The 27,183-nt window shown below is 36.8% G+C and overlaps 1 protein-coding gene across 3 annotated transcripts in view; it reads left to right on the top strand.

Moving 5' to 3' along the window:
• LOC132110640 (netrin receptor UNC5B-b-like) overlaps positions 1-23,336 on the top strand; it is a 51,104-nt gene extending 27,768 nt beyond the window's left edge. For 2 of the 3 annotated variants that reach the window (XM_059517411.1, XM_059517410.1), the window contains 16 exons: positions 8,732-8,956; positions 9,996-10,139; positions 10,362-10,465; positions 10,780-10,960; positions 14,430-14,597; positions 14,717-14,881; positions 15,858-15,890; positions 17,593-17,787; positions 18,064-18,426; positions 19,068-19,155; positions 19,897-20,065; positions 20,248-20,487; positions 20,581-20,730; positions 21,799-21,963; positions 22,094-22,272; positions 22,377-23,336. In XM_059517411.1, coding sequence (XP_059373394.1) covers positions 8,732-8,956; positions 9,996-10,139; positions 10,362-10,465; positions 10,780-10,960; positions 14,430-14,597; positions 14,717-14,881; positions 15,858-15,890; positions 17,593-17,787; positions 18,064-18,426; positions 19,068-19,155; positions 19,897-20,065; positions 20,248-20,487; positions 20,581-20,730; positions 21,799-21,963; positions 22,094-22,272; positions 22,377-22,542 — 2,735 coding nt within the window. In that variant the 3' untranslated portion in view covers positions 22,543-23,336. The remainder of the gene's footprint in view (positions 1-8,731; positions 8,957-9,995; positions 10,140-10,361; positions 10,466-10,779; positions 10,961-14,429; positions 14,598-14,716; positions 14,882-15,857; positions 15,891-17,592; positions 17,788-18,063; positions 18,427-19,067; positions 19,156-19,896; positions 20,066-20,247; positions 20,488-20,580; positions 20,731-21,798; positions 21,964-22,093; positions 22,273-22,376) is intronic. The other variant, XM_059517413.1, reaches the window with a different exon arrangement.
• Positions 23,337-27,183: the final 3,847 nt, after the last annotated feature.

Here is a 27,183-nt window from a genome sequence, read left to right as displayed (position 1 = left end):
ATAATAGCTGGAAAAAACACCCGATCATATCTAATTGGGCTAAATTGAGGAATTTTTTTAAATAGAAAAATTGTCAGAAGCCACTGGCCTTTGGCTCTGAGGACCCACTATCCTGATTAATTTTGACTGTTTATATATATTGTCCGGACCTCTACTCGAAAGAGCAGACCTCTTGGAACTTTAATTGAATACCCCTGCTCTACAAACTCAAGAACTACCTGATTTAAGGGGATAGTTGACCCAGAAGTGAAGATTCTGCCATCAGCTTCTCACCTCAAAAAAAACTATTTTAATGACACTTTTATGATTCTTTTGTATTCTATTTATACATATTTGTGCTTATATTTGTCTATATTGTATATATGTATGTGTGTGTATAACAGAATAATATATATATATATACATGTCATACATGTATATTTTTAGAAAGAGACAAAAAATATTTTATGTAATATGATATTATATTTATTCTTTCCCATATTCACATTTTATAAAAGGTTTGGAAATGACAGGTGAATAAGTAATAGGTGAACAAATAATTTATATTTTTAGGTGTACTTTCCTTTTAACTTTCTGATTTACTCTTGATGTATTGTACATGTTCATTTAGCCATTTTTTATTCAAAGAAAAAGTTTTATCAAAAGCAAAAATCATGTTTTCCCTTTAGTTCCACTGGTCCTCTGACAAATGTCCCACCCAAACTCATGCCAGTAGACAGATTTTCAGTTTTTTTATTCTTCACGATCGTCTGGTCAAGTAATTAGGTGTTTTTGGGTTGATCACCATTCAGTGATATTAAAAACTAATTATTAATATATAGCCGTCAATATTATTCTCAGTGGTGATAATGAAGCCTCAGGGGGAGTGGGCGTGTCTGCACCAGAGAGGCGGAGTCGTGTCCAACTCTAAGGCAAATAATCAAATGTATAAGCGTTCATGACATGTGTTTCTTGTGTCTGTTTACACACCAACATACATCTTCCAAGGGACTTCGGCGTCTGCGAAAGTGCACATGCATGTTCCTATTTGTGCGGAAGCTCTTAAAATCATGAGAGCAGCATTCAAGTCAGTTCAAATATCAGTTTTCCACAAACCCTCACCTATGCCTATCAGTCCACACACATACCCACAAACACAGAGGACAGAAATATCCCTGTCACACTAGAGCTTGTTATCATGCTAGATTCAATCAGCGACGTGACATTTCTGTTACCATGATGATTCCCTGAGCCATTATTCTTAGATCTTCATCTCACACACCTCATTTGAGTAGATGCATGTGTATTTGTACATGCTAGTGTTTACATGTTGCTGTGTGTGTAGTTGTGTGTATCGGAAAGAGAAAGCCAAGTCATAACAAGCTCTACTGTCATACAAGACAAAAAGCGTTAATTCTGATTTAGATTTGAGAGGAAAAAGAGACTGATAAAATTAAGGGCATTCTGGGAAATCCATCCAGGGAGAAATCTGTCTTTCATGTTTACTGATTGCTTTTGTTGTTTTTTGTTTTTTTTGTATCTCTTGTCCTCTTCCATCACTCAGTTTTTATAAACACGTTTTGCCTCTTCCTTTATGCAATGCATGCATTGCAATTTAACAAGTAAAGACGTGCAGTTTGTGTGTTTGTGCAGTAAACTCAACGTGACCTTGTAGATTTGCAATATTACCACTTTCTTTACTTTTGATGTGTTAATGGATCGTCAAAACTTGTCAATGTACACCTTACTCGCCCAGTGTTTATATAAATGCACTCTCTAACAGGCTGTGTCACTCTCTTCCGGTCTCAAGTGATTTTCATCTATTCTAACTCAGTCTTATCCTATTCCTCCTGTCCTCTTCACAACATTTCTTTGATTTGTTTCATGTTCTTCCATGACATTTCTGTTCCCCATCTCCTTTTCACGTTACCCTTGATTCACCCTCTCATTGTAGGCTCAGAAGGGATCACTGAAGGCAATTTTTTTTTTTTTTTGCAATTTCATGGAATGGATTAAAGTATGGCCTAATATGTACTAAATACTAGGTTTAAAATACATTTATTGGTAGATGGAAGCATAACCAATCAGGCAAAATATTAAATAAACTAACATGGAAGGGATGAAAAATGTGTAGAACAGATCCAGCTTATGTTTTGTCCTTGCACCATTTCTGATGTTGTGTGTGTCTGTTAATTCACCCAGAATATCAATCACTCATAATTGTCCTATAAGAAGCACCAGGGGTTGTTTTATTATCCATCCATCATTGTCCCTCTTAGGTCCAACCTTATGTACCCATTACTACATTGTACCTTTGGAGAGTTGATGATGATGATGATGATGATGATGACGGTGTTGGTGGTTAGAATACACACACACACACGCACTTTTTGTTAAAATGATAAAGAAACTTGCAGTAGACCAGGCCACACACCATGATATAAGATGTGTGCCTGTCCAAAATGAACTTTTGAAATGATAGTGGCAAAATGATATTTTTAGTCCATATACACTAATAGTCTAAATACAGTTTTATTTTATTTATTTATTTTTATGTTTTTTAAAAAGAAGACTTTAATGCTCATAAAGGCTGCATTTATGTCATCAAAAATACAGCAAAAACAGTAATAAAGTGAAATATTATGTTTTCTATTGTTATATACGTATTTTTAAATGGAATTCATTCCTGTGGTGATAAAGCGGCTGATTTCTAGCAGCCAATAGTCTCAGTGTGACATGATCCTTCAGAAAGCATTCTAATATGCTGATTTGATGCTTAAGTAACTTTGCTTATTATTATCAATGTTGAAAAAAGTTAATAGTTCTTTGGGACCCATGATACATTTTTCAGGACTGTTTGATCACAGGAAAGTTCAAAATAATGCCATTTATTTGAAGTAGAAATCTTTTTGACGATATGTCTTCACTGGCACTTTTGATCAAATGAATACATCCTTGCTAAATAAAAGTATTAATATCTTTCAAAAACGTTTGAAAGATTTGGATGGTAGTGTTTGTGGAAATAAACCTTTTCGAAATGTTGTGGTTTCTTTGTGGAAATTAAACTTCTGATGGTATATTTGTGGTAGAAGTCGTTAGAAAATGTAAATGATGTGACAGATGTTTGAATAGCTTGTGCCACTACATTTATAACTGTTAAATTGACTTACTAAAGGCAGCATTAACTGCCATTGGATTTGAAAGTATTAATTTTGTACCCTGTGTGTATTTGAAAGAGTTTATTGTCTGTCAGTGATGATGCAGCCATTATAAGATCATTTCTGCTATGACTACTCTACTGTAGTTAGCAGAGATGCTGAGAGAATATTCCTGTCAGCTCAGCTGTGTGTCACTTCCTCAGAGACAGCACCCTCATCATCAGCAGGATATAGCTGGCCTATTACTTTGAAAATAACTCAAACAATCATGTTATGTTCACTAGAGGCAGACAGATTTCCCTCAGCCTGCATGTGTGGGAACAAAGTACAACACAAAAATATGAACAATATACAGAAGTAAGTCACCTGAGAAATGTGTTACAGTTATTTTGCCACAGTAAATTCTGTAATTGTGGTACATCATCATTATGCACAACCTTGAGTGGCATACACTCTTTTAAATAGATTAATACTTTTATTCAACAAAAATTGCATTACATTAAATAGTGAAAGTAAATTCATTTATAATGTTGCAAAAAATTACAAATAAATGCTGTTCTTTAGAAATTTCTGTTAATCAAAGAATCCTGAAAAAAATCTATCACAGTTTCCTCCAGAAATGATTTCTGAAGGATCATGTGACACTTAAGACTGGAGTAATGGCTGCTTTGCATCATAGGAATTAATTTGATATTAAAGTTATTTTAAATTGTAATAATATTTTACAGTATTAGGTTTTCACTGCTGATCAAAATACTGTACAGTGAGCAAAAAGACTTGTTTCAAAAATATGACCCTGTAATTTTGAATGGTAGTGAATTCCTTTATATATTATATATTATAGAATATAAACCAATGTTCAGGATATAATTACATTTAAGCATAAACACAGTTCTTCTATCAAACAATATTGTGCATTAAGGTTGCCAGGCAATGTGATGCATTAATATATTATTGAACAAATGTGTGAGAATGGGTGTCTGTAAATCAGCAGTTTTCTCCCTTATCTATTCAGACACAGTCACAAAAACGGGATATTGTTGCCAATTAATATGAATCATAACAGGCTGGAGTAGCTCCGGTTATATCAAACACTTGCAGATGAGCCAGTAACACTAGCTGTTTGCTGTGCAAATTACTGTAAAGTGGTAAATAGTTTTGAATTTGTTGAATTAGTTTTTCTGTTTCGAGTGCTGTAGTATGGGTCTGAAGAGAACATCTTAAAAGAGTTCACACTCGTGTTGTTTCAAATATGTCTGGCTTTCTTTCTGCTGTGGAACCTAAAAGAAGATTTTTTTGAGAAATGTCACAGTTTTGTCCATATGATGAAAGACAGTGGTAACCAAAACTGCTTGATTATCAACATTTGACAAATATCTCATTTTGTGTATCGCAGAAGAAAAAAAAAAAGCATACAGGTTTGGGATGGTGTGAACTTTCCCTTTAAATGATCTGTCAGAGCCATTTCATATCCTCATTGTATTTCTGTCAAAAAAGAAATAAAAATGCTAATAGATAAGTAGTGAAAACCACTTGAGCATTCTAGTACTTACTCTGTGGGCAGCTTTTTACCACCCATTTTCACCGCTTGAGGTCTGACCGTTGAGAAATGTTGATTCTCAGCAATGATGAAGTCCAGACCCTCTAGATTCCAAAGCATCATTATAAGAGCTGTAAATGTTGAGGGTAAAGTTGAAGTCAATATATGTATTTTGTGGACTGTAATGACAGCCTTTGTAAGCTAATGATAAAGTGTGACTCCCATGACTTCAGACTTTCTGGAGCTAGCAAAATTACAGTCTGAAACCCTCCATGGCTTCTAGAGTGAGAGTCGCCATTCTTTTGTGTGTGTTTTGTGACTTGCATTGTTCTTTTGTGTGTGAGCGAGACAAGATAGGTCCAGGAACATTTTTTATTTTAAGCCACATCATTGTTAGCCGTGTGTGTGTTGTCCCTTTGAGCATTTCTGTTTCTCTTCCATCGCAATCTTAACTCCAGAAGAACTTCACACACACCCCAAAGTGTAGCTGACTCTGTTTTGGATGTTGTCTTGTTTTTGTGTTCATGAGACCTACATCTGGGAGGCTTTGGTCCTGGCTGTGTCTTGTCTATCATAACCATGATAAAAGTCCTGCAGTCAGGGGCCTCTTAAGAGCTTCCCTCTTTTTAGGAGTGCCGGGACCATTCCAGCTATATTGTGGGCTGCCAAAAGGCCTGATGGGTATTCGTGTATGCTCTTCAAACTATGTGTGAGAGCATTTTGTGTAAAGTTAGTGTCCAGCCCAGTGAAGGACCAGCGGTTATGTTTCAGGCAACCTATGCTCCCACTCATCTTATTATTTTATCTTTATATACTTTTTTATTTTTTAGCCTCTTATTTTATGTTATGTTATGTTGTTTTATTTTAGCCTTGTTCTGTTTATTTTTATTTAATCTTTTTTAGTCTTTTATTGTCCTCTTTATTTACAATATTTCTAGTTACTTATTTTCTACACCTTATTTTTAACAAACATGCTATTGCTAATAAAGCCTTGTTGATAGACAGACAGATAGATCTATTATAGATAGATAGATAGATAGATAGATAGATAGATAGATAGATAGATAGATAGATAGATAGATAGATAGATAGATAGATAGATAGATAGATAGATAGATAGATAGATAGATAGATAGATAGGGAATGACAGGCTATGTTTTTGACTGGTGATTTTCTGTAGCAATCGATGCAGAAGGTTGCCGGTTCGAGTCTCGGTGCTGGCAGGAGTTGTAGGTGGGAGGGAGCGAATGAACAGTGCTCTCTTCCACCCTCAATAACCATGGCTGAAGTGCCCTTGAGCAAGGCACTGAACCCCTAGTTGTTCCCCGGGCGCTGGATCTATAGCTGCCCACTGCTCCGGGTGTGTGTTCACTTCTCACTGCTGTGTGTGTGCACTTGGATGGGTTAAATACACAGCACCAATTCCGAGTATGGGTAATGTCACGACTTTCACTTTTTTCGACTTTCAAGATATTTACTTTAACTGTTGTATTTTATATATATATAATTTATTTAGTTTTCTGTATTTTTCTTCTTTTCAGTACTGCGAGTATATGCATTGGCAATATTGATATTGAGTGTGTATTTACTGTTTCTGGCTGTGAGCTTGCAGAAAGGACGTAGCTGTCACAAAATGACACAAAGTTGGACTGACACTTTCAGCTATAGGACCGTCTTGTGGCCTTGCAGCCACTGACCTTTCTGATGTGTGTGTGGATAAATTAGATTTTATTGTGTGTAACACACACAATAACACGACACAGGGCTTCACCTATTGCAGCATGTTATTGTCAAGTAAAACCTCAAGACTCTGTGTCCTAATACTGAGATATTTTCTTTTGGCTATATTAAGTGAAGCAGCATTAAAAGAGTAATGATTTGGAAATGTTTGTGGTAATGCATTAATGTATTCTGCTCTTTGATCATTGGGCAAGCCTACAGTAGTTTGTTTGCTCTTTTTCTATCCTACCTTTCTATCTATCTCTCTTTTTTTCCTCTGTTCTGCCCTCTGTGTTCCTCCTCCTTTCTATGTGAAAACACTCTCCCAAATCCAATTTTCAGCTTGCTCTTTGCTCACCTCTTTCACCTCTGCAGTCTGCGGACAAGTCCAGACCACTGTACCTCACACACAAGCTTGTTCCATCAAACACAGAGGAACACAAAGACGGTTGACCCATAATACAGAAACTGTATTATATATATATATATATATATATATATATATATATATATATAAATATATATATATATATATATATATATATATAAATATATATATATATATGTATTTTATTTTATTTTTCGTTTTTGAAATTTGTGGTATATTTGGTTTCATTTAGTGATTTCATTGACATGGAAAATGTTCAGACAAGGGAAATTACAGAATTTTAATTTAACTGTATTAGAGCTGCAACTAACGATTATTTTTTCTGTCGACTAATCTAACGATTATTTTTTCCGATTAGTCGGCTACTCTAACGATTATTTTTTCGATTAGTCGACTACTCTACCAATTATTTTTATTAAAATAAATTATTAATCTAATGTTCTTTTTTGATTAGCTAATGAATCCTTTGGATAACTTTACAAAAAATATATAAGTAAAACTTCTAATATAATACTTCAACCTTTATTCATTTTTTTCCCCAAAAAATATTTCAATGTGGTTGAAGTTTTTACAGTGTACAAAAATAAATAGGGCAAAGAAAATTATTTTACTATGGTAAATATGAGTTAATATGAGCTGAACCAGGAAGTTGGTCACCAGATAACACGGTAACCAGTTAAACAATAACACCGGAGAGCGACAGTATGTTTTCCTCGGAGGTGTTCGTACATCACAGTTGTGCTGCCAGTTGTGTTTATTTGTTCAAAATGCAGTAAAGATTGTGAAATATTACTATTTAAAATAACCATATTAATTTTTAGATATTGACATTTTTAACTATTCCTGTGATGGCAAAGCTGCTGATTTGGAGTCCGACCTGACACTAAATTATGTTCCTGCACTGCAGCAAGATAACCTATGCCGTCAGAAGTATTTTAGTCACATCATTACAATGCCAGTTGATGACAGTTGTACATGTGTGATAATTAAACTCAAGCAGTGCCTTCAACCATGAGAGCCTTTGCAGTTTAATGGGTGAACTCTCCCCTGTCACGGCCAAAAGGAGGTGTCATCTCCATCAGAGTCTTTGTTTTTGTTTGTAATTGCCTTTGTTGTCATTTGGGATTATGCCTATCAATGAGAGTGCCACTCTGGGATGAATTTTTAGACATGACGTTGACTATTATTTCGATATTGCAGGCTAGGGAGGAATAGAAATTGAAAACAATTGTAGTGCATTAACCTTGCATTGAATTGAGGGAGTGGGGGACATTTGCTTATCTGAACATGTTCAGTGTTTGAGATGTTCAGAACATCTCAAGTTTTAGTTTATCATCATCCTAGTAAAATTAAGGTTAGTCAAAAAAAATTGCGTTTCACAGTTGACAAACCTAAAACATTTTCAGCTCTGAGAAGTGTGTGCTACAAATCACAGAAAGTGCAGACCAGCAACTTTCCCGTTTTGCCCCGCGTCGCCGGTGTCTACAGACCTCATTTTCACTCTGTAGTCAATTGCCTATGTAGCTTTTAATGCTAGAAAGGTTAACAGCATTGTCGTGTTGGAGGTGACAGGGTCTGGGTGCGGAGCCGTGAAACACGCAGGCCCCTGGATGAGCTCTGTGCTGGGAGGGATCTGTCACTGGGAAAATGTCAGGGGATAATGTGTGATCACTGGGCGTTTCAATGGAAGGTCAAGCTCCCCCAGCTTCATCTTGGCTCTGTGTGGACTCCCCAGGGATGCTATACTTAGCCGGAGACTAGCAAAAACTGTATTACTAGACTACACTTGAAATGTCATGGACCGAGTCTTTCTCAACATACACCGACTGTCTCACCATTAGCCCTGAGGCCAAACTCATTTGCTGTGACAGATACATGCTTTTGAATACACACTTGCTTAAACTGTACACATGTTCTGACCTCTCTCTCTCTCTCTGTTTTTTATAGATGGCAGCGATTACAGCGAAGTTCTCCCGGACTCATTTCCATCTGCCCCGGCCGAACCGTTGCCGGAATTCCAGAGTGAGCCAGAGGATGCCTTCATAGTAAAAAACAGGCCTGTCAAACTTTCCTGCAAGGCTGCCCCAGCCACGCAGATATACTTCAAATGCAATGGAGAATGGGTGAACCAGAATGACCATGTGACCAAGGAGAGTCTGGACCCTATCACAGGTAAAGTGTGTCAGATGTGCTTGGACATTAATAGGCATTAGACGTTAGACGGGTCTAGTGGGGAACAGGTCTTGGCTTGGAAAAGTTTCTGTGTACTGTAGAATAGGCCACTTCAGAGATTGATTCCTGATAGCTGACAGTTGAGTCAAACAGTTGAGTTCCAGAGGTAAAAATCCTATTCATTTTCTCCACTGGGGAATTGATTTTGAATGAACATATACACCTTTAAAGACAGACCTACTGTGTGCTACGTAATCTGTGGTATATGCTTTTGCTGAAGCCATCAGCCCACATTATTTCAACTCAAAAATTGTGTTAAACAGAATCCTAAAACATGAAAGCACAAAGGAATTGCAAATTCTCAAAAAGAAATCAAACAAATCAAGCTAAGAGAACACTTTAGCACCCACCCACGCTCACTGAGTGCGAATGACTGAAATAGTCAAAGACGTTTATTTTGTGTAGCAGTGAACACAGCTATGTCCAAAAGAGATTTGAGGGAAGCTAACCGAATCATAAAATTAGCGAAACTGTTTGCTCAGATGAATGTAAATGTAAATATGATGACTGATAATTGCACAATTGGTATAATCAGAATGATCAAGCTTATTTTATTCAGAACTTTTATTCTTCCCTATTTGTAGTTTGTTTTATTTGTATTGTATTATTATTTTTGTATTGTTTTATTTGTATTGTATTGTATTATTATTATTTTTTTTTTTAACTAAATAATAAAACTATATTTTTGTTCTAAAATGTTTATTAATTTATTAATTTATTATGATTTGATTTTATATTATTTATGTTGTTTATTCACATATATTTATATTATCTTGTATATTCAATATATTTATTCTTTTTTATTAAATATTTTTTGATATATTTGCTAAATACATCATATAAATGTATTATTTTAAATAAAGCACGGTCTGGGGCTTGCAATTTTACTACTACTGTCAGAATGTGTAAGTGATGCATACATTTAAAACTTGATTGATATATTCGTGTTTTCCTCTTCTTTTTTTCCTCCCTGTCTTAGGTCTAGTAGTGAGAGAAGTAGATATCTCTGTCTCCCGGACGCAGGTAGAGGAGTTGTTTGGACTGGAGGACTATTGGTGTCAGTGTGTTGCCTGGAGCTCGGCAGGCACCACAAAGAGCCGACGGGCTTATGTCCGTATCGCCTGTGAGTGCCTTGTGTCCAGCAGCTTATGTGATCTGATCTTAGACTGCATTTAAAAGACAGAACCTGAAGAGAAACCTAATATTCTGACTATAGAACATTCACTATTATTGCTTGTGCTATTTTCTTCCTTTTTAATGAAAGAATTGAAACACTTAGATTTTTTTTATTTTATTATTATTATTATTGTTTGTTGTGGTTTAAAAATATTTCTGTGTTTTTCAGACTTAAGGAAGAACTTTGAACAGGAGCCACTTGGCAGGGAAGTGAGTCTGGAGCAGGAAGTCTTGTTGCAGTGTCGTCCACCAGAGGGCATGCCACCTGCTGAGGTGCCATATCGCCGCCTTTTTCTTTCTGTTATTGTTTCAATCTCCAGCTGGGTTCTCCCTTTGTTTATTTCATGCATAATAACAAACAAACAATGTTTGATTCCTTGAGGTTTCAGTAAAACCCGTTAGCAGTGATACTTTAATATTGAAGGCTTTGATAAAACTTTTAACCACACAGGATATACTTTTTTTGTATTCAGAACATGCCTGGTGCTTTTTAAATGTTCTGTTCAAAGGATTGTAAGTGCAGTTTTGTTCCAGATGCACATCATTCTTATGCAAACTGAATGGATTGATTTCATGTAATGCCACAGGTGGACTGGCTGAAGAACGAAGAGCTCATTGACCCGGCGCTGGATTCTAACTTTCTAATTACCATCGATCATGACCTAATCATCAAGCAGGCTCGCCTCTCTGACACGGCTAACTACACCTGTGTGGCTCGCAATGTGGTCGCTAGGCGACGCAGCAGCACTGCCACACTCATTGTCTACGGTAACCACTTGACCAATCAGAATCCCTGCAGTGATCCCAATCATTAAATGAATCTGGCAAGGCAAAGTTCTCTAGCCTTTAATCACTCTTTGGGGTCAAAATGACCCCAATGGATTTTTCCTTCATTTTTTAAAAGTGTTACCTTCATCGCAGGGGCATGAAACTCGGTGACATTTCCTAAATAATCTATCTAAAACACTAAAACATTAATAATCTATCTAAACATGCACAAAAAAACTGGGCTTGATTTGGTTGTTCTAAAGGTGTGTAAAAAAAATTTACCTTTTAAGGTCTTTGGGGTCAAAATGACCCCACATTGAAAATGAATGGGAAAATGCAAAAAATGACTTTTTAAAATTTTGTTTGTCAAAAAAATAAAACTAAATCCATTATGAATCTGAAAATTTCTACAAATAAACCAAGATCTGGTCCTAGAGCATAAATAAAAAGTAGAACGAACTTTGTATCTCATACACACACACACACACACACACACAAACACACACATGTATGTGACTGCAACAGAGAGCATTTTTACAGAAATTGGCAAATAAAATTAACTAAACTGGCATAAATCTAAAAATTTTTACATTTAATTCAAGGTCTGGTCCTAGAGCATAAACCCAAAGTGGAACAAACTTTCTATCTCATACACACACACACACACACACACACAAACATACGTATGCCACTGCAACAGAGAGCATTTTTATAGAAATTGGCAAATAAAATTAACTAAACTGGCATAAATCAAAAATTTTTTACATTTAATTCAAGGTCTGGTCCTAGAGCATAAACCCAAAGTGGAACAAACTTTCTATCTCATACACACACACACACACACACACACACAAACATACGTATGCCACTGCAACAGAGAGCATTTTTATAGAAATTGGCAAATAAAATTAACTAAACTGGCATAAATCTAAAAAATTTTACATTTAATTCAAGGTCTGGTCCTAGAGCATAAACCCAAAGTGGAACAAACTTTCTATCTCATACACACACACACACACACACACACACACAAACATACGTATGCCACTGCAACAGAGAGCATTTTTATAGAAATTGGCAAATAAAATTAACTAAACTGGCATAAATCTAAAAATTTTTACATTTAATTCAAGGTCTGGTCCTAGAGCATAAGCCCAAAGTGGAACAAACTTTCTATCTCATACACACACACACACACACACACACACAAACATACGTATGCCACTGCAACAGAGAGCATTTTTATAGAAATTGGCAAATAAAATTAACTAAACTGGCATAAATCTAAAATTTTTTACATTTAATTCAAGGTCTGGTCCTAGAGCATAAACCCAAAGTGGAACAAACTTTCTATCTCATACACACACACACACACACACACACAAACATACGTATGCCACTGCAACAGAGAGCATTTTTATAGAAATTGGCAAATAAAATCAACTAAACTGGCACAAATCTGAAAAATGTCACATATGCAACATGGAACAAGCTTGTAATATATATTCTATAATATTCTGCTTGTTCTTTCACATATTTATTAGCCATGTGATTTATAAAAAAAGTTGTTCTGTGTACCCTTCACTCCTGTTCATTACAGTTTATTGGTGCTGTTGTTTTGTATTATATTGGTTTATTTACTTTTAAAATTCATCTTGTTCTAAAATCTCTTGTTCTAAAAAAATAAATAGTTGTTGATAAATAATTTTCTGAAATAAATAGTGTGTGATTACAATCATGTCATAGTGGTGACTTGTAATGTTTTTTTCAAATGTATGTATAATAATTTGCAAAAGCAGATAATTCAAAATATATTAGAAAACAACAACAAATTCTAACTCTGACAAAACTACAGATTTTTTATGTATTTCAAAATGTTTAAATAAATATTCACAAAATATATATCATAAAGTTGTGAGGAGAAGTTGGATACATGTGGCCATTGCACTTTAATTCCTAACCCATAAGAAATAAAGTTTTTTGACTAACCTTTAGATGGCAGTATTCTATCCCTAACACATAGAGCAATGTCCAGAAACTATTTAGATTTAATTAAGATCATCATTTAAGTGATTTTTACTTTAAAAAATCATTTTTCATGAGCCAATTTATGGCCTAGTTATGTAATTGTGCAGTAAATAGGTAAAAAACTTCAAAATTTCCACAAAAACACAGCATAAATGTATAGTTGAGAAGTAAATAAAAAAAATGATATATAGTTTTCCATATAAAAAATGTATATTTCCTTATGCAATCGCTTTTTAAAAGTTTGGGGTAAAAATGACCCCAAAGACTTTAAGTGTTGTCCTTTTTTAGGAGTGATTAAAGGCTAGACAAAAGAAAACTAGAATCTCCCGTGGTGTTTATGAATATTTATTACACTGCTCTGTGAAATACTCACTCCTTATTGGTCAGTTTCAGCATTCTGCAGTCTATAATTATAATTAAAAATTTGACCAACTGTTAAAGTTACTTTTTTTTTTCTTTGCACTCTTTTTATTCTTCCATAATTAAGCCATTCAAATATATTCACTACTATTCAAAAGTTTGGAGTGAGATACATTTTTTATTGCAAGAACTTGCTTATTCAGCACGGATGCATTAAACATATCAAAAGTGACAGTGAAGACATTTATAATGTTACTTAATAAAAAAAATTTAATTCCAAATAAATGCTGTTGTACTATTCATGAAAGAATCCTGAATAAAATATTTCACAGTTTACACAAAAATATTAATAACCAACACTGTGGGGATCCATTGATAATAAGAAAAACGTATAAATCATATCTGAAGAATCATGTGACACTTTGTGACACAATTTTCAATGCTGAAAATTCAGCTTTGCCATCACAGGAATAAATTAAATCATTTTTAAATAAATAAATAAATAAATATAAATTGTAATAATGATATACAATATTACAGTTTTTATTGTATTTTCTGATCAAATAAATACATCCTTAGTGAGCATAAAACATTAAAATCAATAACATTAAAAAATCTTACCAACCCCAAACTTTCGAAATGTAGGGTACATAATATTTCAGCACAACATCTATATTTCATGTTTATTTATTCATTTATTTGGTAAGCAGCTGTGTAATAAGTGGGACAAAATACATTAATTTGGTCATTCTTGCAAAAAAATTAAATTAAATTAAATACATAAAAACACTTAAGGATATTTCAAGGCCCTCTCTGCTTTAAATCAGAATCTTGGCTGTCCTGTCATGATTATGACATGCTGATTGTACATTATCTCTTACGTATGATATAATATGCAGCTCTTTTGTACATTGTATCCTGTTGTACAGCTCAAAGTAGTTCATTTTGCATTGCTACTTGTTTTTTCTTTAATAGTCCATTGAGTGTATTTAACAGGCTCCATTCTCTTCAGAGCAAACTGCATGCCAGTGTATATGTGTCTCTTGTGTGTGTATATTTATATCTGGCTCTCCTACCTTAGTGAGTGGGGGCTGGTCATCCTGGACAGAGTGGTCCGAGTGCAATGCTCAATGTGGGCGGGGTTGGCAGCGAAGGACACGCAGTTGCACTAATCCAGCACCGCTCAATGGAGGAGCCTTCTGTGATGGCCCACCATTCCAGAGAGTCAGCTGCACCACCCTCTGTCCAGGTGAAGACTGACACCTGTCACAAGCATTCATGACACACTATATAACCACCAACAAATTCACATGATCCACTGACAGAGTTATGATCCACAGTGTAATTGCTTATTATGTATTTTTCTAGTGGACGGAGGCTGGACGGAATGGGCCAAGTGGTCAGCGTGTGGGACAGAGTGCACACACTGGCGAAGCCGTGAATGTCAGGCGCCCCCACCACGTAACGGAGGACGCCACTGCAGCGGCAGCATGATGGAGAGCAAGAACTGCACGGAGGGACTGTGTGCCCGCAGTAAGTCACATGACCCAGCATCATCAGTGACAAAGTGTCCGTCTTAATGAAACATGACTGATGTGAACCTGCTCCTGGTTTGAATTTTCATTCAACGATTGATTTCTGAAGGATCATGTGACATTGAACACTAAAGTAATGGGTGCTTAAAATTCAGCTTTGCCATCACAAAAATAAAATTTTAAAGTATATTAAAATGGAGAACAGATATAAAAACCTTCCCCTCACCATTTTTTTTATAGTTAGCAAAAACTACAGTATTTCAGCTAGTTGCCAAGCCAGTGTTTATAATTTACATATAGTAAAAAAAAAAACCTAACACTGGTCCTCACACCTTCAGAAAATGAGTTGGCACATGGCTGTGAGCACAAATGGACAAGAAGGTAAACGGTGAGGTTTGGGGAGTCAGACTAATTGTACTTAAATACAAGCAAGTGGAGAGACACATCAGCCATGTGATGGTGAGCCAGATTCATCTTGACACTGGGTTCTTATGCCAGGGCTGGTATTGGATGAGCACAGCTGAAAGCATTGAATTATCTCAGGAGAACATCAATAACATGCTTACACACACTCACACTCACATATGCACATACTATTCAGCCAGAATATAGTGCAGACTGGAGGTTTTAATGCAAAAAACTTGGAGCACAACCCAGATTCAAGCATTAGTAACGCAGCATTAACACACATGTATGTGTGTGTGTGTGTGTGTGTCTATATATCTCCTCACAGATGATTCCTCTAGTTCCTATGTCCCTTGCTGTAAGAGCAGTAAGATATTTACTTTTTGCTCTGCTTGCCATAAACATATGGTTGTTGAGTTTATGTTTTGATGGTTCATTTGCTGAGTCTTGAATTTGCATTTATTGATTATTTGTTCCACTTTCCTTTGCAGTCATTTCTGAGCTATGCTCATCCATTCTCATGTTCACTCTTTCTTGTTTTTTCTTTGTTTTTGCCTTTTTTCTAACAGATAAAAAGGTTTCTATTGAACAGGCAAACCATCGTAAGTTTTCCTTTTAATAACAGTGTTTTTTTTATTTGATACTGTTACATCCTCTTTTCACCATCTCTCTCTGTGCGTCTGGATACTTATGTGATTGTGTCTGGAAAACCCAAGGAAAAGTGATTGGAAATATGAATCTATATAGATGCTATACAAGTACAGTATGATCAGTGTGTGGTTGTGTGTGTGTACTGTTTCACTCTGTCACTTCTGTCCTGTTCATCTCTGGATATGCTGCACATTGTCCTGTATGATAAAGCAGAACCTCATGAAGTGAAAACATATGAACTGAGAATGTAAAATAGAAGACAGCACCTCACAGTCCATTTTTAAATTATATACAGTCAAAAGACACTTTTAAAGCTTTGGATTATTATTATTATTTGTTTTTATAATTACGATTTCTATTTTTTTTTAATGAATCACTTAATATAATCAAACACTTAAAGCAGTAGTACCATATTTTGGACTGGTTCTGTTATTGGCTGAGAATCTCAAAATAATCAAATATTGGTTGATTTAATTGGCTTGGCTTCTATATGGGTATTTGTTTTTATTATAGATTACATCTTTATATTACTTTAGTTCTTAAATACTACTTTGAGGCATAAGACGTGGTTGGCAAATATATTTAATGTTGGCCATTTTTAGAATTTCCAGACTTTTATCTTAGAATATACTGTAATTGCTAAAAATGCACGTATTTGTGTTTTTACACTGATTCATTCTGAATAGCTTATGCAATATATAAACACACACACACACACACACACACAGGAATGTGAATATGCATTCCTGGAAGATGATGTATAATACATATGCAATCTTGGTTCAGAAATAGAGTGCTTTTTGTAGACATTGAAGTTAATGACTGTGTATCTTACAGGCCCAGAGCAATCAATAGTGAAGCTTACAGTTCAATTGATGCTATAATATTCTGAGATCAATGTGACATTCAGCACTTGAGAGACCAAAAAGTAACGCACCTAATTCGGCTTTGTTCCTTTTGCTATAATAAGTTAAGACAGCTGTCAGATTCACTTTTGTCCTGCCACGTGAGCCCTTTTACCCACACTAACTCTTTACAGGCATCTGCTCTCTTCCTCATTTTTTTCTCCTTATGTGTTTTGGGTGCAGTACCTATGTGATCACCCTTGTCTCGCCTCTTCTTCTAATGCCATTTTATAGCATACTATGGTATGTAAATATATCACTTAATTCAGCGATGGCTGAATAAAACAGAGACAGGGATCAAGAGTCATAAAGAGAGTCCCACAATGCACTGTTAGATCCACAGTACCCCCAACTGTTCATGTTGGACATTTAGACCCTTATTATTATCCTCAGACCACCCACAATCTGTTTACTGTCCACAGAAATAGCAACCACTGTTTGCGATCACTGGTTACAATCTGACTGGCCCATGCTACCAAACTTCATAAAAAAAATATATATATCACACAAAGCATGAGAAACTCTGAATTGCCATTTTGCTGTTTTAGTGGGCGATTCTTGGCTAAAACAAGCTGCAATCCTGACTTTGCTTTATACTGACTGTTAAAAGTCTGGTTACTAACCTTTCTTCTCTTTCTGACCTACTGTATATCCTGTGTTTTCCACACTGTTGTATTGCATAATGTATTCATTTACATCTGTGATAGGTTTGCATATATGAATAAATGTGTACCTGTTTGTGTGTCAGCTCTGGGCTCCGGCGCTGGTGTAGCGGTGTATGCAGGTCTGGTGGGGGCATTGCTGCTGTGTGTGATCCTCGTGCTGTGTGTGGGCATCCTGGTGTATCGCTGGAGCTGCCGCCATCTTCACGGTGAAATCACAGATTCATCCTCAGCCCTTACTGCTGCCTTCTACCCAGGCAACTACAAACCGCCACGACAGGGTGAGACATCCGTGTTTCCTCACCTTTTTTTTTCAGTTTCAGTTTTCATTCTCACTCCTTTCTCACACCTTCAAACCTAATATAAACTCTGTCTTTCAAAGTATATGTTAAATTTTAAACCTTTCTTCTGCTGTCACCTGCTATTACTTGTTTATATAACTCCTCTTTTAAATCCTCTCCCCTTTAATACTCTTATTTCTTAGGGAAATCCGCTTCGTAATTTTACAGCGAGCCGGAAACATTTCTTTCTCTCTTTTTGCTTCTCTACTTTGCTAGATAATCCACACCTACTGCATCCGACAGCCCCTCCAGACCTCACAGCCAGTGCCGGAACCTTCCGTGGACCGCTTTTCTCACTGAAGCAGGCCACCCTAGACTCTCAGCACAAGATCCCCATGACCACATCTCCCCTGTTGGACCCACTTCCTAGCGTGAAGATAAAGGTGTACAACTCCTCTACCATGTCCTCCTTTGAGCTGCCGACAGGCCTGGGCTCTACTGACGGGGAGATCATGAGCCTGAAGACCGTGGGCTCTGGACCTAAAGACCACCACGGGCATACCCTACCCAGGGAGCCGAGTCACAGTGCCAGCGCCACACTAGGCTCCCTTGGGGGCCGTCTCACCATCCCTAATACAGGTAATAGGTTTTAAACGAGCCGGAAATGATGATTTCCTAGTGTTATTTTGATGATGTCCACTTATTTTAGTCAAGTCCGCTTATGCTGGATACATTTGTTTTTTAAGTTTGTATATATACTGTATATGTGAGTGTGTGTGTGTATACTGTAAAAGTGGGGACATCCCATAGGCGTAATGGTTTTTATACTGTACAAACGCACTACACCAACCCTAAACATAACCCTAACCCTCACAGGAAACTTTCTGCTATTTCAGATTTTCAATACACTCCATTCTGTGTGATTTATATGCGTTTTGAAAAGGGGGGACATGGGATAATGTCCTGAAAAGTCATCTTCTCCTTCTAATACCTATGTTATACCCTTTTCATTATACAAATCTTTGTCCTGATATGTATATATATATTATAGAATTTTTTATTATTAAATGTTTTATCTAGTTATATTAAATATTTATTTGTGTTTCACACTTTTTTTTATGTTTTATTTAGTTCCTGCCATTTGGATTTGCTGAATACGTTTTACGTTTCTAAAAATGTCTGCAAACATTCTTTTAGCTCATTTTTCAGTGTAAAAATATGTAATAATATTTGTATCGCTTTATTTTAATCCTACCTCGGTTCTCTTTTCTCCCTGCCAGGGGTGAGCCTTTTGGTTCCACCAGGGACAATTCCTCAGGGCAAGTTCTACGAGATGTATCTCATTATCAACAAATGGGAGAAAACAACGTAAGTCAGTTACTTGAAAAAGTTTCTCAGTGCCCTGTCCCCATCACACTCTCATTTCCCGACATAAAACGTTACATTTATCTTTTACTTTGTGCACTTGCAAACAGTCCAGTTCAAGACATCTCAACAGGCCTTGAAGAGCAGTATTGACTGCATGAAAGTGTGACCCCAATTGAAGAACTCGGGAGAAAATAACATTTCAAAATAATGACAATGGGAAAACACAAACAAACAAATATGTCTTGAAAACACTGAATGGTTGTCTGAGCTGTTTTTATTGTCAAATATGAAATATATAAATATCAGAGCTTGCAGACCGCAAGCTTTGTGTTTCTCACTAATTGTAGGTGCCATAAATCTTCTCAAAATACTATTAATTACTGTCAGAGCCATAGCTCTGGGTTAACACATCTTAGACCTTTTACACACTGAGTTCTGGTGCTTATGTGGTTGACACAAGTTTGAATCTGGTTTGCAACATTTCTGTATCCCACTCCTCAATCTTTTTTTTCCACTATCCTTACAAGTGGCAAAACCACAAAAAAATACATTAAGTAAAAAAACAAATGATTTCCTGTCTCAAAAATTTAAATCTCAGATTACTCTAAATGAGAGAGTGCAAACTTTGGGATGTTGTGTTTTTGATGTTGTGCACTTTACTTTGTATTGAATTTGGCAAGCAGCATGAATATCATTATGAATTAGGGCTGCTAACCTCTCTTGCTCTGTGTTTTGTATCAGGTTGCCATCAGATGGTAGTCAGACTGTATTAAGTCCGGTGGTGAGCTGCGGACCCTCTGGCATGCTGCTGAGCAGACCTGTGGTCCTAACTCTGCCTCACTGCGCCCAGCTAGAACCCCCAGACTGGACCCTCACCCTAAAAATGCAGAACCATAAAGGTGCCTGGGAGGTGAGAATGACATCTCAAAAATGATATAGACTAGATCATTAGATAATGACACAGAGTCAATGAAGATGGAGGGTGGGAAACAGGAAGAGAACAAGATGGAGAGCATTTTATAAATAATGATGTGGATAAATGAGACCTATAATGAGGCATATTCTGACACACTCATTTCCCCCGTCCACTAGGAGGTGCTGACTGTAGGAGAGGAGAGTTTGTCAACACCATGCTATCTACAGGTAGAGGAGCAAAGCTGTCATATTCTGACGGAGCAGCTGGGGACATATGGTCTGGTGGGACAGTCGACTCCTTCTCGGCCAGCCTGTAAGAGGCTGCAGTTGGCCCTTTTTGCTCCCCGAGCCCCGTGCCTCTCCTTAGACTACAGCCTGAGGGTCTATTGCATACAGGACACCCCACATGCCCTTAAGGTCAGTCAGTCTGTCTGCTCCTCTTATTGAGTTTACTTTCCTAATAAATTGTTTAGTTTGGAAGGAAGCTAAATGTTTGTGCTCTTTTTGCAGGAAGTATCAGAGGTTGAGCGAAGTCTGGGTGGGGTTTTACTAGAGGATCCCAAACCCCTGCTCTTTAAGGACAGTTACCACAACCTGCGGCTATCAATCCATGACATTCCTCATTCTCACTGGAGGAGTAAACTCCTGGCTAAGTATCAGGTGAGAGATTTTATGTTGTTATTGGTTATATGGATGCAATTTAGTATAAGTTGCATCAGTCCAAAAATACGTCATGACGAGGAAAAAAACATATATAAGTCACACTGGACTATAATTCGCATTTATTTAGAACCAAAAGAAAACATTACCATCTACAGCCGCGAGAGGGCGCTCTACGCTGCTCAGCGGTAGACTACAGGAGCAGTGAGCAGCATAGAGCGCCCTCCAGCGGCTGTAGATGGTAATGTTTTCTCTTGGTTCATTTCTCTCAATTCATGTCAAATTAATTTTGATAAATAAGTTGCAGGACCAGCCAAACTATTAAAAAAAGTGCGACTTATAGTCCGGAAAATACGGTAAATACAAACGTAATTGCTCTGTCTGTGAAACCAATTTTTCCTTCCTTTTTTCATGTTACTATGCTATTTTAAATGAAGTTGAAGTGAAACAAAGAAGCTTATTATTAACTGTATAACTGCAGTTCAAAAGTGTGGGGTGGGTAAGAGTTTTAGAAAATATTTTGAATGTGTCTGCACCAAGGCTGCATTTTTATTATTTCAATTTAAAACGACTGTTTTCTAATTTATTAAATTGTACAATTTTATTTTATGTTGTAATGGCGAAGCTGAATTTTCAGCAGTTGTTACTCACATTACCATCATTTGTCACATGATCCTTCAGAGATCATACTAATATGCTGATTTGATGCTTAAGCTAACAATTCTTATTGTGGTCAATTTTGAAAATAGATGCAGAATTACTTGCGGAAACTTTTTTTTGTGATTCTTTGGTGAATAAAATATTCAAAACAAACATTTGTCTGTTTAAAGGTGCTCATTTATTTTTTAAATCTTACTGACCTCAAACTTTTGAATGTTTGTGCAAATGTTTCATTATTAATGTTTTTCAAATATAAATGTATAAAATTTTGTACGTACATTATATATTAGTATCATTAAAATGTGTACATCCTCATTTGAGCATGTGCAGATGTGATTAATTGTTTTTTTTTTCTTCAAAAAAAACAAAACAAAATTGCCTTTTAATTGTGCACGTTTTGTTTCCCAGGAAATCCCGTTCTACCACCTTTGGAGTGGGAGTCAGCGGCCGTTGCATTGCACTTTCAGTCTGGAGAGAGGAAGCCTGTTGGTTTCCCAGCTCACCTGCAAGATTTGTGTCAGACAGGTGGAGGGGGAGGGACAGATATTCCAGCTTAATACTGACATCCAAGAGGTACAGAAAACAGCAGGACATCCATATGTTATTTATTCTGTCGAATCACTAATGAATTATTTTATAACTTAAAAAAAAACATAATAATGGGCACTGACTTGTTTTCTATGTTTGTACATATCCTTTTCAGACCTTGCCCCCTCACTCACCTCTGCCGGCAGGCGGTTCATGTCCCCCTTCGTCTCAAGTGGGCCAGTATGCTTTCCGACTTCCCGTCTGCATACGCCAGAAAATCTGTGCCAGTCTGGATGCCCCCAGCACAAGAGGCTGTGACTGGAGAATGCTGGCTTGCAAGCTGGACTTCGACAGGTATTTTTTCCTGCATCTTTCACAGCACCAAAATAATCTGCGCACTTATTAATACACGATAGATGATGAGAACGATTTCATCTCTTTCCACATCTCTCCCTCAGGTATCTGAACTATTTTGCAACCAAACCCAGCCCCACAGGTGTGCTGCTAGACCTGTGGGAAGCTTGTCACCAGGGTGATGCAGACCTGGTCTCCCTGGCGACAGCTCTTGAAGACATGGGCAAGAGTGAGGTCCTGGTTGTCATGACGACGGATGGAGATTGCTGATCGGCAAATGAAAAAAGTGTGAAAAGGGGATTTACTTGCCACTAAATACCTAGCATTAATGCAAGCGAATGGAGACTGTATTCTAGTACATTGTTACAACTTGCCTTTTACCTCAGTTCCTTTGTGCTCATGCAGAATATTCCAAGGATCGCGACGCCTGTGAGCTGGGGTCAGGCACTCTGAATGATCTCTGAATAATACATATCAAAAGGTAGCAAATGTGACGATGCTGCAATCAAGGAAGTCAGTGAATTTGCTGGCACGGTTCCGATCAGCTCATGATTAAATGATAGTTGCATCATACTGATACACACTGATTCCCTGCAACACATACAAAGTGTGAAAATACATGATCAAATGCCATTGCACATCAATCGCTGGCATTGTTTCCTAGCGACTGCTAGATGCTTAAAGACACTGAGATTCTGTGTCTGGTTAAACAGCAGCGTGCCAAGCTCCTCAGGAAACATGCTCACACACAAATAAACAAGAGTATAGATGGAAACCTGGATAAAAAGGCCAACCAGCAAGGAGCTAAGATCATCTGCACTAATATTAGCTTTCATAATGTTTTCACTTTGACTTTAGCTTGAAGCGTTATTTTCTGTGTGTCTTTTGAAATAGCATACAGGAATGAATTTGTGCGTTCTCGTTAACAGAGGACCAAACTTTTTGCTGGAATTGAAACTTTTTTTTTCTCTTTCTCTGATCATACCTTCATTAGCCTCCTTTATTTGTTTTTTTATATTCAATCAATCATTTGTAACGCAGGAAAGCTTTCTGGTAAACTTTTTTAAGTTATTATCCCTATTTGTGGATCATTGTTTTTCACATTTCTGTTCGAACCTGTCGTCATGCATTGTTTTTAAACTGCTGCATCGTTGCATTCACCTCTGAGTGGACTTAGGCAGGATTGCAGTATAAATGTGAATTTAAAGGTTTTGTGATGTACTTCACAATTAGAAGCTGATTTTTTTTTTTGTCATTGAAATTTTTGAAATTGAAATGTTATGCTGAGGTTAAATGTGCTTTGATGCTTCTTGGGAAAGCATGCTGCAAATATGCTGCTCTTGTTAAATTGGATGAGAATTGCATGGAAAGCCCTTTTTGGGGGTTTGATGCCAGTCGGTTGTGCTGTTTAAATTATAAATAGTAGCCTTGAGAGGTGGCCTAAGTGCTCTGTTGATTGCAGTATGACCCACTTGCTCTTTATTGTCTGTTTTGAATTTCAGGTTTTAATGGGTTTCCCTTGACTAAGCCTGAATTCCATGTACCGCTTATTATCAGAAGTCATATAATCAGTTGAAGTGGATGTTGGTCCTTTTTTTCTTTACTTTTTCTTCACAAGTGTTCAAATGGATGGCAACAAAAAAACAAAAAGAAAGTGCAGTATCTGTCCATGCCTATAAAGGTGTGAATTAAATAACAGAGGTGTGTATGTGTCTCTGTGTGTGTGTGTGTGTGTGTGTGTGTGTGTGTGTGTGTGTGTGTGTGTGTGTGTGTGTGTGTGTGTGTGTGTGTGTGTGTGTGTGTGTGTGTGTGTGTGTGTGTGTGTGTGTGTGTGTGTGTGTGTGTGTGTGTGTGTGTGTGTGTGTGTGTGAGAGAGAGAGAGAGATGCATCAGAGCTTGTTTACTCCAACCTGTGAGTCAGTGTACAGTATATGAATGAACAGGCTTCATTACGTTTTATTCCTCCTTTCCCATTATAAGTACTATGCAAGTGCACAACAAAAAGTGAATCTGTGTCTTTATGTCTTCTATATGAAATACGTGGAATAGGAATCTTGTTACTTTCCCTCTTCTGATCACTGCTGTAACTTAAAACTGGACCTCTTCGGCCTCAGCTGTAGTAAATGCAAACAAAACATCTGTAATTGTGGGTAAGGGTTCCATGACCTCTGTGTCGTTCCTCCTCATTTGTTTAGGAAACTTTTGGGCAGTCACTTGCACCCTCAAAATGAACAACAAGTTAATTTGGAGGATTATTTTTAACTCTCTATATGACGAAGACTGCAAAAACATTGAAAATCACTGATTGATTCTGAGCTCTGAACCTTTTAAATGGCTCTGAAATGTCTACAGTCATCTTTTGGTCAATGTTACATGAAATGCCTTTGTGAACATGTCACATGTAAAGCTGAATGGACTTGGCTTCTCTCTGGATGGTAGTTGCTGTTTATGGACACTCAAGTGTGGCCGAACAAACTTTTTTTTTTTTTTTTTTTACTTTTTTCTTCCAGATGGTATTTTATATCAAAGAGGGTACAGAAGAAGTCTTGAGGGTTTTTTTTAATGTAATGCTGTAAAGTAATACTGTACATAAATGTTTAGAATTCTTACTGTAACTAAATATAATTTTTATGCAATAAATTATATTTCATAGTTTAACAAGAGAAGTGTGTTTTTTTGTGTTTGGGTGCGTGTGTGTCACTTAAAAATGGTTATAGAGCTCAAATTGTGTGTGTGTGTGTGGGCGTGTTTTTGTGACGTATCAGGACGCAACTTTGTATAATGACATGGGTATGACACAAGTATAGGTTTTACAAAGAGAGGATGACTTATGAGGACATAACCCATGTCCCCATTTTTCAAAACGCTTAGAAACCATACAGAATGAGGTTATTTTTTTTTTTTTTTTTTTGAGAAAGTAAAAATGCCTTTTTCTGTGAGGGTTAGGTGTAGGGCCATATAATATACAGTTTGTACAGTATAAAAACCACTACACCTATGGGATGTCCCTGCTTTTCACAAAAACAAACGTGTGTGTGATTTTTATATATTTCTTTGTTTTTTATTTTATTTTTTGTCAAGAGTTTTCTTTCAGGATCATCTTTGCATTACATCATAAAATCACAAAGTTGAAGCCAAGAGTTAACTATTTTTAATCTCATAATAATCAGATTGTAGTATCGCCAGCTTTTGCTTTTTAAGGACATTAAATGCATGACTGGGTGAAGAACCTTTTCCCCTCGGTCTTTGTAGACTTGTTACAGAGATGTGGAGAGGATGCACTCTTCCGTTTATCTCTGAGATAAAAGTGTTCATAATGCCCTGGAGAGGAAGCAAGAGTGATTGAGAGAGAGTGAAAAGGTTTTTAGTGTCTGGATATTGCCCTCGGCAGCTGCAGTGGGTTTTTTGGTTTGAGCAAGAGACCCGTTTCATCATTTGGTTAAAATGGTTGAATAGACATGTAATCATATATTGCCTTCTGCTCTGAGTATCTATTCCAGCTTTCCCAAGAGCAATTTACAGGCTTTTCCAGCACTTAACAATACACCAAACAAACTAACAGACATTCATTCAGTCCAGCTTATGAATATGTTCCGCACAGTTATAAAGTTATAAAGAATTAGGTCTTGCATTGATTTGGGAAACTGTATTTCCCACGTGAAGTTTAATACGGATTAACTGATCATTATGTCATGTAAATTTAGAATGCTTTAAAATATAGAATAATTCACTTGAGACAAAAATGCACTTAATTCATTAAGTAGTCATTTACCGCCATCGTCTGGTAGATAAAGGAACTAGACAAGTTGTAAATATTCTGCCATGACTGTCATAGCATAAACAGTATCAAATAATATTTATGTTTTCAATGTATTTCCCCTTCTATTTCCCCCTTTACCTTTTCCTTAATCTTTCCCAATCTGACAGATGTCTGAAACTTTGTATTTCGGGCACTTCCCGTGTTTATTTGCCTTTTTATGATTAATCACTTCTATAAGGTTTTGAACGATAAGGTGAATGATTTTTATATTTTGAGTGAAGTTTGCTTTTAACGAAATATTTGCCATGACAAACTTGTATTGTTAATGAAACGTTTGAAAACACAAATGAAACATACAGGTATGCCTACCTCAGGGACGTGCGGTCAGGGTAGGCAGGGTAGGCAGTGCCTCACCAAAGGAAATGTTGACATTACATTTATTAATTCCAAGAGCTTTATTAATTCACCACATTATTAATTGCATTAATTTTATTCCAAATATTATTTTTTGTAACAAAAATTTTCAGGAATACACATAATATACTCATTTTGCCACTGTTTGCTCCTAAAAACCGTTGTTTCATGCAGGAAATTCAAAAGCCATGGCCATTGAGGCAGAGGTGAGCGGTGCCTCTTTGGTCCATAGAACGTATTTTATGTAGATTTGCGCATGCGCAGTCAGTTCTCATGCTGTCTTGAATTATCAACATTGAGGCAGAGACCGAGCTTGCTTCATGTCACGTGATCTACTCGCTCTCACTCAATCCGCGCGCTTCCCGAATACTAGCATCTAGTATACTTGCGTGTCGGTGTGTGCGCCTAGCAGTTTGTAGGAGCGAATAAGCTGTTTTTGTACTTTAAAGCTGTACTGCTGACGCAATGTTTTCTGACTGTAGCCTGGTGCGCCGTCACCAGACCAAAAGTGTGTGTGTGTGTGTGTGTGTGTGTGTGTGTGCGCCGTGGCTGTCCGTGCGCGTTTGCGCATTTTGATGGAGTGACTAGGCTGCCGCGCCGCCTCCTTCTCTGTGTCCCGCACAAAACATTTGTTTGTTGTATAAGTCATAAGATAGATGTGTCCATTAATTTGATTATTATATTTGATTGTGCATTAGCCTCACATGACTGACTTTGCTGAATGCAGGCAGCGATCT

The sequence above is a fragment of the Carassius carassius genome, chromosome 30 (genome assembly GCF_963082965.1).
Source record: "Carassius carassius chromosome 30, fCarCar2.1, whole genome shotgun sequence".
Lineage (NCBI taxonomy): Eukaryota > Metazoa > Chordata > Actinopteri > Cypriniformes > Cyprinidae > Carassius > Carassius carassius.
The sequence above is the reverse complement of the archived record's forward strand: the minus strand, read 5'-3'. Positions and strand labels throughout refer to the sequence as shown.